This window comes from Girardinichthys multiradiatus, chromosome 7 (assembly GCF_021462225.1).
Source record: "Girardinichthys multiradiatus isolate DD_20200921_A chromosome 7, DD_fGirMul_XY1, whole genome shotgun sequence".
Taxonomy (NCBI): Eukaryota; Metazoa; Chordata; class Actinopteri; order Cyprinodontiformes; family Goodeidae; genus Girardinichthys; species Girardinichthys multiradiatus.
This window is the reverse complement of record NC_061800.1, coordinates 48,975,344-48,989,398: the sequence shown is the minus strand read 5'-3', so window position 1 is coordinate 48,989,398 and position 14,055 is coordinate 48,975,344. Positions and strand designations below refer to the sequence as shown.

General features: G+C 43.3%; 1 protein-coding gene across 1 annotated transcript in view; it reads right to left on the bottom strand.

Moving 5' to 3' along the window:
• LOC124871881 (inactive dipeptidyl peptidase 10-like) overlaps positions 1-14,055 on the bottom strand; it is a 168,440-nt gene that overhangs the window by 44,945 nt on the left and 109,440 nt on the right. Inside the window, exons 7-8 of the mRNA XM_047371498.1 lie at positions 7,717-7,769; positions 7,547-7,628 (exon numbers count right to left, since the gene is read on the bottom strand). Coding sequence (XP_047227454.1) covers positions 7,547-7,628; positions 7,717-7,769 — 135 coding nt within the window. The remainder of the gene's footprint in view (positions 1-7,546; positions 7,629-7,716; positions 7,770-14,055) is intronic.

The following is a 14,055-nucleotide window of genomic DNA, read 5'->3' as shown; positions in this document are numbered from 1 at the left end:
TAGGCACCCCGTTTGCCGAGTCCCAACAAAGGAGGGAGGCATAGGCACATCTGCCAGGCAAAAAACTAGGGACAGGTAACAGGCCTCGAGAACTGAAAACCGGGCCCAACGTCCCCAGCCCCCCCCAGAACCACCCAGCCCCTCAGACCCGAACCCCAGCCCTGTTACCCAGTCCGCCGCCCGAAGTAGCCACCGACCCCCAACAAAAAGGACCCAGCCACAAGCGCCCAAGAATGCGGCCCCACTCCACACAAAGGAGAAGACCAGCCAGCCCAGCACAACCAAAATACGCCACACAAAGGACGCCCAGCCACCCCCGAACCCACGGGGCAGAGCCAACAGAGCGCCCAGCCCCCGAAGCCCGGCACCAGACAGCAGCCACAACCAGGCAAGCAGGGCAACAAAACACATCCCACTCCATCCGTGATCAAATTAAAGAAAAAAAACGGTAACTTCTCATCCATCCAGGAGGGGAAAATATGGACCGTTAGTCGACTGCATTACACAAGGAGGGAAAACTCATCTCCTTGGACATAGAATGTCTGTGGGTTCCCACCTGCGCCAGGTGTCGGCGTAGTCTTCGATTGGTAAAGAAATCACCTCATCTTCTCGTATTAGACAGATTTCCAGCTTTCAAGCTCTTCCGGGAATGGCCTTGTGGAGCAAAGGTTCGCCTGCGAGCTCTTGTCTCTCCAGATATGCGCCTCCGTTGCACTGTCGGGAAATGGCGGGAAATGGCCCCGAAACTCTCCATCTCAGCCGGTTTATACTTCCAGTGACGTCAGAGCTGTGACGTCTGTTGAGCTGCGTGTGTCAAAATGTGCGACCAAAACGGATGGCCCCAACACCATGGACAAGACACTTCACCAGCCTTCCCTGCTGATGGTGGTCAGAGGACCCGGTGGTCCTGGTGGCGCTGATTGTATGGCAGCCTCACCTCTGTCAGTCTGCCCCAGGGCAGCTGTGGCTACAATGTGGCTCACCACTGTCAGTGTGTGGATGGGTGGATGACTGATTGTAGCCTTTGATGGACTGTATACCTATCCAGGGTGTACCCCGCCTCTGACCCCATGACCCCTGGAAATAGACACCAGCTCCTCCTTGACCCTGCAAGGATGAATAGATGGATGGATGTCCCTTGTGTTGTGGCCCAGCCATGGATAGACCACAAAGTAAAGTATTGATCTGCAGAATGAATCTGAGCCAGAAGTTCCTCAGAAGAAACGGTGTCTCCAATCGAAGCGGTTTTAACATTATTGTTCTAATACCACCACCTGGGATTCCCAGGACAATATTTGACAGACCAAATGGTTATTTAATTAATTATTAAATAACTTAAGCATCCTGATTGCATAACACTTGGCAAGTTAGAGAGAAACCGTTGTTCAAACAGGACAATAACTCCAAACTTGTTTTAGAATAGAAAAAGCAGTCTACCATTAAGCTTCTGCAAACCTTGTAAGTTGTGCACTTTGCTTAAAGACTTGTCTGTACAGTGGCAGGGAGGTGCAAACCAACATTACAAAATCTGAAACACTTTTACAAAGCCTGAGACAAATTTATATTTGAGAAAACAATACACGAAACACTTTTACAAATGACAAAATCTTATGGAAAGGGAATGTACCAACTCCAACGGTGACCCGGAATGTTTTCTCAAATGTCAATTTTGTTTTCTGAAATGTAAATTTGTTTCCTTAAGGGTATATTCACACTTGCCACTTTTGGTCCACTTTAAACGGACCAGAGTTCGTTTCCCCCGTTGGTCCAGACCTTTTGTGCAGGTGTGAATACACTCAAGCGGACCCTGGTCCGGACCAAACAACCGGACCGAGACCCACTTTTTGAGGTGGTCTCGGACCGATTCCAGACGGACTCTGGTGCGGTTCGCTTACGGTCTGAATACGAACCGGCCCCGATCCGAACCAACTACAGAAAACCTACGTCTCTTTGGACTTAACAAGCCACCGTAGCCGGTAGCAAAGGTGAACGTTATACTCAAATCATACCTGGCCAGCTGATTGTTGCAACACCGGGCATGAGAGACCGGGCACGCAGAGCACACCGTCTCCTTCGGCGTTCAGCACGCATTCTCCAACGCTGTTCCAAACTTATTAGATATTGTAATGTTGGTTTGCACCTCCAGGCCACCATAGGTCTGGGCCCAGAAACGAACCAATTTTAATGAGCTACATCTGCATATTAATACAAGGCACTGTAGCCAGTTCTTATTTTTAAAATTCATGTAGTTGTTTATTGAATAATCGCCCCTGGAAATATAATGCTTCAAATTAATCATCTAATTAAAATGACATTTATGCTCATTATATGCAGATGGAAACTGCACCGCAAATACACAGAAAATATATATGGCCTGACCCCTTAATGCTGCATAAAACCTTGTTGCTATTTGCTTAGTAGCTGTATTTGAAGAGCAGATCTTCCTTTGCATGCAGTTTATGAATTGGACACTCTGTTTGCTCACTTTATTGTGTCCACAAAGCTTTGTGAACCTTTAGTTCTGAACCAGGAGTTTGGTTCTGTTCCCAATAAACTGCAGTGACCCATTTTTCTCTCCTCGTTTTACTTTTTACGGTGCAAAAAGATCCCAGAGCTTAGAGCCGAGTTGGTTTTAAAAAATGACTGCACAGCAGCTCTTCCACATATTAGATCTTTAATCCTGTTTTTCATGACGTGCAAACAAATGGTGGTCCTCAGAGATCTTTCACCCACTCTATGCCCATCACTATGAGACTAATCAGAGTTTGGTTACCTGAAGTTCTCCATCATCTCTGTGAAGTTGCAGGTCTTCTAGCAGAGAGGAGAAAGGTTACAGCAGTAAAACTGTAACCTGTCTCCTTGGTGAAATATTTTAAACAGTGTTTTATTAAATGTAAAAGCTCAGAGGAATTTGAATAATTTTAAATTCTTGTTAAATTTTCTTTGGCTGCAGAAAAGCATCACTCTGTGTGGTGGAGAAATAACTTAACTTGATTGTGAATGATGGCTTAATTTTTGCTCTCCGGCCAGAAACACTGTAAATATGCGCAATAAATTACACGTAAAACTATTAAACCCAAGCAACAGGAGGCTTTATTAAACATTGATTTTTGTTCCTCTTTGCGCCGGCAGCGCTTTGTTTCAAACTAAGCTTTCTGGTGTTACAGCTGCAGCTCTAATTGTTTTTTATTATCTGCTCCTCTGCTGATTATCTTCTTCTCTGATTGCTCTGCTGCTTGCTCTGGAAAATAATGAAAAAGTACTGATTGTAAACATCCAAAAGCAAAAACACAAAAATCAAACCCCAACAACATTTTCCCTTTAGATTTATAAAAACAAGATTCATTTAGTTAAGAATTAACATCTAAAAATATACTTTTGTCTGAATATTCATCTAAACCAACCTGGATGCTTCTAGACTAAAATTAATTGTTTAATTGCTTTAAAGATCTATGTTTTTCATTAATTGATGTCTTCAGAACGTCTTTATGTAGAATGTATAATTAATGTTCTTCACAATAACGGGAATAAACTTGAGTCAGAACAAACATCTGCTAATGACGATATTCTTTTTGTTTCTTAGCAAACAACCTAGACTCTACATATACAGGTCCTTCTCAAAATATTAGCATATTGTGATAAAGTTCATTATTTTCCATAATGTCATGATGAAAATTTAACATTCATATATTTTAGATTCATTGCACACTAACTGAAATATTTCAGGTCTTTTATTGTCTTAATACGGATGATTTTGGCATACAGCTCATGAAAACCCAAAATTCATATCTCACAAAATTAGCATATCATTAAAAGGGTCTCTAAACGAGCTATGAACCTAATCATCTGAATCAACGAGTTAACTCTAAACACCTGCAAAAGATTCCTGAGGCCTTTCAAACTCCCAGCCTGGTTCATCACTCAAAACCCCAATCATGGGTAAGACTGCCGACCTGACTGCTGTCCAGAAGGCCACTATTGACACCCTCAAGCAAGAGGGTAAGACACAGAAAGACATTTCTGAACAAATAGGCTGTTCCCAGAGTGCTGTATCAAGGCACCTCAGTGGGAAGTCTGTGGGAAGGAAAAAGTGTGGCAGAAAACGCTGCACAACGAGAAGAGGTGACCGGACCCTGAGGAAGATTGTGGAGAAGGGCCGATTCCAGACCTTGGGGGACCTGCGGAAGCAGTGGACTGAGTCTGGAGTAGAAACATCCAGAGCCACCGTGCACAGGCGTGTGCAGGAAATGGGCTACAGGTGCCGCATTCCCCAGGTCAAGCCACTTTTGAACCAGAAACAGCGGCAGAAGCGCCTAACCTGGGCTACAGAGAAGCAGCACTGGACTGTTGCTCAGTGGTCCAAAGTACTTTTTTCGGATGAAAGCAAATTCTGCGTGTCATTCAGAAATCAAGGTGCCAGAGTCTGGAGGAAGACTGGGGAGAAGGAAATGCCAAAATGCCAGAAGTCCAGTGTCAAGTACCCACAGTCAGTGATGGTCTGGGGTGCCGTGTCAGCTGCTGGTGTTGGTCCACTGTGTTTTATCAAGGGCAGGTTCAATGCAGCTAGCTATCAGGAGATTTTGGAGCACTTCATGCTTCCATCTGCTGAAAAGCTTTATGGAGATGAAGATTTCCTTTTTCAGCACGACCTGGCACCTGCTCACAGTGCCAAAACCACTGGTAAATGGTTTACTGACCATGGTATCACTGTGCTCAATTGGCCTGCCAACTCTCCTGACCTGAACCCCATAGAGAATCTGTGGGATATTGTGAAGAGAACGTTGAGAGACTCAAGACCCAACACTCTGGATGAGCTAAAGGCCGCTATCGAAGCATCCTGGGCCTCCATAAGACCTCAGCAGTGCCACAGGCTGATTGCCTCCATGCCACGCCGCATTGAAGCAGTCATTTCTGCCAAAGGATTCCCCACCAAGTATTGAGTGCATAACTGTACATGATTATTTGAAGGTTGACGTTTTTTGTATTAAAAACACTTTTCTTTTATTGGTCCGATGAAATATGCTAATTTTGTGAGATAGGAATTTTGGGTTTTCATGAGCTGTATGCCAAAATCATCCGTATTAAGACAATAAAAGACCTGAAATATTTCAGTTAGTGTGCAAGGAATCTAAAATATATGAATGTTAAATTTTCATCATGACATTATGGAAAATAATGAACTTTATCACAATATGCTAATATTTTGAGAAGGACCTGTAGAGGCCATCCTGGGATCAATTAAAGATTTAAAAATTATGGTGCCATGAAAAGTATTTAACTCCTTTGTGTTGTTTCACATTGAGAACCTTTATCCACACATGGACCTGTGGAGAACTTGCCCAGGACTGGCTGACCTACCAAAATTACTCCAAGAGCTCATCAACGACTCATCCAGGACGTCACAGAAGAACCCAGAACAAAATCCAAACCTCTGCAGGCCTCACTGCCTCAATTAAGGTCAGAGGTCATGATTAAACTGTAGGAAACAAAGACTAGGCAAAGATGGCCTCCAGGGGAGAATTCCAAGACCAGAACCACTGCACACCCAATAGAACACAAAAGCCCATCTCACATTTCTCAAAATTAACGTGATGATCTCCAAGACTTCTGGGAAAATATTCTGTGGACCTTCCTCGTAAGTATGTGACCCTTTACATCTGGTGACAAACTAACAGCATCTCAGAATCAGAACATCATACCTTCAGTCAAGCATAGGGGTGGTAGTGTGATGGTCTGAGGCTACTTTACTGCTTCCGAAACTAGACGACTTGATGGACCCATGAGTTCTGCTCTCTAGCAGAAAATCCTAAAGGAGAATGTCAGACCATCAGTTAGTGGCCTTAAGCTCAAGAACATTTGGGTTCTGTTGTAGGACGATGATCCAAAGCACAGTAGCAAGCCAACCTCTGAATATTTAGAAGAAACAAAATAATGAATTGGCCTATTTAAAGTATGAACTTAAATCTGATTTATATGAGGTTCAGAATGTGTGGTGTCTGCAGAGATGTTAGCTGCCCTTCTCCTGACCCTTGACCTGTGTAAATCCTGGATGGAGGGAAGGTCAGCCCTGATTATTCTCTCTGCAGACCTGATTATTCGTTGCAGTCTGGACCTGTCCTGTTTAGTGGATGATCCAAACCACACTGAGATGGATGAAGACAGGACAGACTGGATGATGGCAGTGGAGAAGATGACCAGGATGACCAGGTTCCTAGGAACCAGACGTGATCCACAGCAGACACAGTGTTGTTGAGGATGGTGAGAGGAGGTTGTTTGGGGGGTGTTCTCCAGAAGACCATCGTCATGTCCACTGTCTTGAACGGGTTAATCTCCAGGTGGTTCTGACCTTACCAGTGGACCAGGATTTTACTTAGGTGATATTTGTCTGATATAAACATTAGTTTGATCTGAAATTGTTCTGCGCGTTGTGAGAATTATTAAATACTTTAAATAAACATTATTCTTCTACCAGGATCATTCTTCCACTACCTGTATGTGACAGGAAGCACAGCAGCTACCACAGCTGAGGGAAGACTGTCAGTCGTCCATCACTTGGCTAAAAGTCAAAGCTACATGCTGTTAGCATTGTTGTGCTAAGCTAGGTAGCCTTGTGTTTGGTCGAGGCCGAGTTTTAACATTCACTGTACTGGCATGCCTAAGTTTCACGACTGTTTAATGAGAGGTGATGATCCAAATGTAGCTGGTGGCATTGTCTCAGTTTTACAGATTCCTGAGGTAAATTTCATGTATAATTTTCTCCTGTTGTGGAGTTTCCTTTGGAAGGGTTGAATTGATGGCTAGGAGCTTTAGCTAGTGAGAAACACATTAACATAACAAAAAGATAATAAAATAATAATAAGAGAAGAAATCTGAAAGGAGGAAAACTGTTTCCCACTGGACTGCCAGAGACAGAATAAACCCAGTTTTTACCTGAAACAACAACCCAGGCTCTACAGCCATACAGGTCCTGGTCTCACCTGGATTCATTCAAACTCTGAACAACGTGTGTGTTAGCGACTGTCAAACAAAGTCGCTGAGCAGCTGAATAGGGGAATCCTTGTTGACGTGCCAGCTTATCAAAACCTTAATCCAAGATGCAGTTAAGATTATTTTGTTGACATTATCAATAACCAAGGTAGAACAGGATCCAAAGCAGCATAAAAATGGATCCGTAGGATTAAACGGTGATTAAGAACAAAAAACGTAGCTTAAGGCGGTCAGCAAAAAGGTAGACCTCCCCCATCACCCACTCACTAAAATCACCCAAGCCGCAACAGGTGATTTACAATCACTAATAGCACCACGTGATCCCACGCTACGCCTATCCACAACAGTGTGATAAAACTTTGACTGTTCGGCTTCAGATGCTGTTTGGTTTATTTTTCTAATCAGATTCAGCAGCATTTAGTTTCCAATCCCAAAAACATTTGTTGTACCTACAGCAACGTACATATTAATAAAGCTTTGGACATTTAAGAGGAAGAAAATAGATCAGTTTCAGACAGACTGTTTATCATTCTGATTATGTCTGTGTGGCTCGGCTCACCAACTGCTGGCCCTGAACGCCCCATGAGGCAAACTGGAGGACAGAGTCGGACACCTCCGGAGGGTTGAGCTCCCGCACCTCTCTGTGACAGCAAACGCACCACACATGAAGCATTTCACAACAAGAGCACATCTGATGATGTTTCTAGCACATCAGCGGGTTTATGTCACCTCGTGAACAGGTTGTAGATCAGATATGATGCCAGGAACGAATGTTTGTAGACCTGAAACCCAAAGAGAACATCATCAAATTCACCAACAAATCAGTTTTAATCAGATCATTTTTATCACCTACAGCTTCTAAATCAGAGGAGGAAGTTTTGCTGTTATTAATGGTCCTATTTGCTCCATGCAGTGTCTCACTCTGTTGTCTTTGTCCACCTTGCTGTTTATTTTAAACATCCGATCCGAGTTCTGGCCAATGAGTCCTGTCGGTTTCTGGACACAAGCTTTTGTTGTCTGCGTCGTCCACTCTGCTGTCCCCACCTCTCTGATGAAATCTGTCTTTGAGCAAACCATTCCAGTCTCGACACTGGAATGGTTGGTGTTTTCTGATGGGGATGATATGGCTCACCACCCAGGGCGGCACACTATGGTTAGGGGCGGGTGCGCCACGTCTTATCCATGAAGTGGACCCCAAATAAGTTTTTTATTGCTTATTTGCTTCTGCTGTATTGTACCAAGCATTAAAAGAAGTACTGCCGTCCACTAAGTCTGCCTAGTGACACTGAAGTTGGTATCTGATTTGAAACTTCAGATTAAAGGGCTATTTCACAGTTTTTAAATGAATCTGGACCACATGAATCTGCATCACTGTTAGCTTAAAATCTAAACTGGATCAGACCTCACCTGGTTTGTTCAACAATGAGCAAACTGTCTTTAAAACATTCATGTAATTTCTTTAATCTTTATTTTATTTTTTATCTGAAAAAAAACAAAAATTTCAATTGGGCTCTCTCTTAAAAGAAGATTACGGTTACACTGATCAATTGGTTAGTTTTTCTGGCTGGAAATAAATATCTTGTCATAAATAACCAACAAGGGCTGAAAATCTGCAGGAAGAGCAAAGATGGATGCCAGGAGACTGGAGTAAAGTTATTTTTCTCTTATGAATGCTCCTGATTGTTGGTTGCACCTGGAGAAGAAAAGCTGAGATTCACTATGAGTCCTGTGTGGAGCCAACAGTGAAGCATCCTGATCCAATCCATGTGTGGGGTTGTTCCTCCTTGAAGTCAGTGGGCTTCCTTCCATCCAGTTCTGCCTGAAAACTGTGGTGTGGATCCAAACGTCCTCCAAGAGCAACTTCTTTCAACGATCCAGGAAGAGTTTGGGGGATGGTCATAATGGAGCACCGTGTCACAAGACTAACCTGATGTGCAAAGATCAGAACATGGACATGTTGGACCTGTGGTCAGGAAGCTTCCCAGATCTGAACCCGATTGAGATCTGTTCCCAGAGGGTAGAAGCTGGCAAACTGGGATCAGCTCCAAGAATGGCCACCATCATTCAGGACCTGGTCCAGAGGTTAATCTCCAAGAGGTCAGAGGGATTTACAGAAGTTAAGTAGGAGAGCACCACTGAATACAAAAATCTAAATCTATAACTATATAAAGGTCAAAACATGTTGAAACCATAAAGAAGAACCAGTGTGTTGCTGCTAAAACCTTCAGCCATGATGACATTTAACCACCTGCTGGTTTTTACCTCGTCTGTTTCCAGTTTTACCAAACAAATTTAATTTCATGCTATTATGTTTCTAATCTGGGTCAAACCTTCAGAACCGGCCTGATGTTCAGGTAAATTCAGAACCGGCACGATGTACAGGAAAACATGCATTTTATGCTCCTCAGCGACAAAAATGGAAGATTCACGGTTTCCATCCGACTGAGGTTGTTTCCATCATTTTCTGAGGTGTGTTACGTTACTGAAGATAAATGTGATTTTATGTGGTTTAAACCACAAAAACTCAAAGTCATGAAGAAACATCCGTTTTGATGCTCCATAAATGAAATGAGTTGAATGGAATCATATTTCAGTGGATTTAGGGGAGATGTCGTTTTCTGTACTTTATTATAGTAAATTTTAAATGTTTTGTGGCTTCCGCACATTTTCAGGCATTTTGTACATGCCAAGCTGTGTGTAAAACATTGCACCACAAGGTTTTTGTGCATAAGTACGCTTCATACATGAGGCCCCTGTTTGGTGGATGAACCAAACCACACTGAGATGGATGAAGACAGGACAGATTGAATGCTGACAGTGTAGAAGATGACCAGCAGCTCTTGTGGAAGGTTGAACTTCTTGAGTTGCCTCAGGAAGTACAGTCTCTGCTGGACCTTCTTCAGAACATTGTTTATGTGTGAAGACCATCTCAGGTTCTGAGAAATGGTGGTTCCTAGGAACCAGAAGTGGTCCAAAGCAGAAACAGTATTGTTGAGGATGGTGAGGGGGGTATGTGGGGGTGCTGTTCTCCCAAATTCCACGATCATCTCCACAGTCTTGAGTGGGGTTCCAGGTAGTTCTGACCACACCAGTGTACCAGCCGATCCACCTCCTGTCTGTATGCAGACTCATCACCGTCCTGGATCAGACCAATAACAGTGGTGTCACCTGCAAACTTAAGGAGTTTCACAAACGGGTCCGCTGAGGTCCAGTCATTTGTGTAAAATAAGGATAAAATAAGGATTTAACAGTTATTAATGGGTGTTTTCTAATGAAGAGACAAATTTAATCAAATGAAAACTATTTCAGCTATAAGCATACAGTTAAAACAGGATATTTACATAATCATCATCATCATACTAATTCTGTTGTTTTATGCATGCAAACATGTTTTATATCTCAAGCTAAAGTTCTTAATAATTTAAAGTAAATCTGACAGATTAGAGTTTGATGAAGTGAGTATTTCTAATTTATAGGTTATTTAATGAAGAAAATGACCAGAACAGGCTGCAACATCAGCTTGGTAACAATAATCCAGGCAAACATTTCCCTGAGCTGCATGATGAATGCTGCTGAGCTTCTTCATCAAGGTCTGGAATTTTCCTCAGCTGATCTACTCAACCTTCAGTCCCAACCTGGACAACTGTTAGGGTTTTTATGACTTTTTGTATTGTTTATCACTCATCTAAGTGCTTTTTCCTCCTTACATGTTGCAGGAAGGGAGATGGTCACAAGAATGAGTTATGCTTTTATTATTTTATTATTTTACTAGCAGCATCTGGGGGCTATTCACCAGGTCCCCACTTCCCACTTCCTCTATTTGTTTATAATCAAGACAAATGAACCCTAACCTTTCTGACCCCCCCCCCCCCCCCCCCCCACACACACACACACCCTGAATGTTTGTTGAACTGTGTGTGACCAAGCATGTATAAATAAAGAGGGAGGAGTGTTAATAGTTCGTAGTTTTGCACTGCAGAGTGTGACCTACCCTTGCAAGTATAACTGACTGCGTCGTTTCCTTACCTCTGAGTTGATTAATTAATACCTATAGTTAATTTGGTCCTTCGAGCCGGATATTATAAGAACTAAACTGATTTTATCTTTCTTTGCAGTGACTGGCGGATCTCCGGGAACAGCCTGACGTCGAGTTAAGCTCTGCCGTACAGCCGCATCTAGGCCTGGTGGCTGAAAGTCCCGGTGTGTGACGTTCGCATCTGGCCGGTGGATTATTGTCTTACTCGGCGCCGGGTGACTCTGGAGGTCCGACAGAGTCACCTGAAAGTCAACTCCGAGGTGAGACAGTTTTAAAATACAGTACATGAGATAAGAGTAAGCGCTATATAAATGAAAGAAGAAAAGTACTTTAAAATCGTTTGGTAGTGTCTCGCCGGTTAAGGACACTGCATTGGGAAGGTTTTATTTCGCCGCAAAGAAATAGTGATAAATTTAGGTAGTTATCTCGCCATAAAGAGATTAAAAACGACTAGGCGCCGTAAAGTGAACTGGATAATTTGGTTGGTAACATTCCACTGGAAGGGAATGAAATTAAGTGTTGAATAATAAAGAGAGCTCATAAACTAAACTAGGTCGACCATACATATTGCTGAAGGGACATAAATATGTTAAAATACAAATTGTGTGAGTGGTGTTTTGTGTGTTTGGAAGACTAAGCATTTTGGAAGAATCTTAGTAGGATTCTGCTGGTCTTGTGTTTTCTTTTGCCCAGAATAGAAAGACGTATTGGTGATTTATGGAGATAAAGGTCGGGTTTAATCCCAGAAAATGAACACCGCTGCGAATTAGTCGCAGTAGAAGGGCGTGTTAATGTCCTCTCCTTGAATCTCATGACAGTTAACTTCTATCTGGGACATTTATAGTATTGTGAACTAAAATTAAACATCATGGGGAAGAAACAAAGTAAACTAATTAACTTAGAAGGAGATGTAAAGTTTATGGAGAATTATGTAAAAGGAGCAGGTATGATCTGTCATAGATGGAACAAAAAACATGGTTTCTTGGGTAAACTAAATATTAACGATATCTTAAAATTGCAAAGGGATTTAAAATTAGAAATAATAAAAACCAAGAAACCAACTAAAAAGGAAAAGAGAAAGGTTGAGTATAAATTCTCAGACAAATGGCTGGAACAAAGTAAATTAAGAAACATTCAGAGGCAAGATAAGAAGGAGAAGCGACAGGAGAAGCTGACAGCTGCAGTCTTGGTGCGCCCACATGAGGAAACAGTGGTTGCATCCAGACAGCGAGGTGTTCAGCCCCCTGCCGTGCAGGAAGCAGGACAGGAGGCTGGAGCACAACAAATTGGAGGAGAGATGGAAGGAGCAGTTCCTAAAACTCCTATAAGTAAGCAAGAAAAATTAAGTAATCCTTTTAAAACAGAAGAACAGAGCTCTTCTAGTGAGTCCTGGTCTCCTAATTCCTGGTGGGACACAGGAGTGCGAACTAGGAGTCAAGATAAGAAAATTACTCCTAGCATATACCCAGGCGAAGCCTTAATGGCTCACGAACAGAAATTTCATCCATCTGAAATAAATTTAGAGGGAGACACATTTCCTCTAGTTGAGCTAGCAAATCAAAACGTAGGTGATGCTAATCACCGACAGCCGCCAACTATTCTAGTATATAGACCATGGACACAGGAAGACAGAACTGCTGCTTTAAAAGGTATCCCATCGATACAAGAAGGCGTGGAAGAATTTCTAGAAGCTATTACAGAACTCAGAGGAAGTTTTCATCTTAATGGCAGAGAGATGCTCCAGTGTTTTACCCAGCTGTTTGGTCATCGCTGGTGCAGAGTAGCAGGAGGTTTCACTGGATGCGATGATAATGGTGACATATTGGCACATAATTCACTAGATTTAAGAGACGCCTTACGCTTACTCTTTGAAAGAATTCGAAGAGTTTATATACAGACAGCAGATTATGGTAAAATCTCACAATGCAAACAGAAGGAGGAAGAAGACCCACAAGATTTCTTGGATAGGATGAGACGTGTTTTTAGAGCAAACTCTGCTATACCATATGATGAAGCAGAGGCAGGAGCCTATCAGCAACAGTTGAAGAGAGCCTTTTTGCAAGGCCTTAAAATTGAACTCAGACGGTATATAGATAAACACTGGGTTCATCAAAATACAGGAACTGTTACACAAGCTTTAGAGTACGCGGAGCACGCTCATAAAACACAGCAAGATAGGAAGACAGATACGTTTGCAATGCAAGACAGTTTAATGGCTTTGCATCGCTCAGGGGTAAGCGGGCAAAGAGGACGGAGGGGATTTAGAGGTCACAGAGGAGGAGGAGGAGGAGGAGGAGGGCCACTACATAGTTACACACAGAGCAATGTGTGTCTGAGGTGTAGAAAAATAGGGCATTATGCTAGAGAATGTAGGACAATTTTACAAAACCCTGGTGCAAAAGATGAAAACTGCTGGATCTGCAATGAGCCAGGACATCACCGACCCCCTCCTGGACCCCCTGCAGTTTGCCTACAGAGCCAACAGGTCTGTAGATGATGCAGTCAACTTAGCCCTTCACTTCATCCTCCGGCACCTGGACTCCACAGGAACCTACGCCAGGATCCTGTTTGTGGATTTCAGCTCTGCCTTCAACACCATCGTCCCAGTTCTGCTACAGGAGAAACTCTCCCAGCTGAGTGTGCCCGACTCCACCTGCAGGTGGATAACTGACTTCCTGTCTGACAGGAAGCAGCGCGTGAGGCTGGGGAAGCACTTCTCTGACTCCCTGACCATCAGCACCGGTTCCCCCCAAGGCTGTGTTCTCTCTCCTCTGCTCTTCTCCCTGTACACCAACAGCTGCACCTCCAGTCACCAGTCTGTCAAGCTTCTGAAGTTTGCGGACGACACCACCCTGATCGGACTCATCTCTGATGGTGACGAGTCCGTGTACAGATGGGAGGTGGACCATCTGTTGGACTGGTGCAGCCAGAACAACCTTGAGCTCAACGCTCTAAAGACAGTGGAGATGGTTGTGGACTTCAGGCAGAACCCAGCCCCACCTGCCCCCATCACCCTCTGTGACTCCACAATT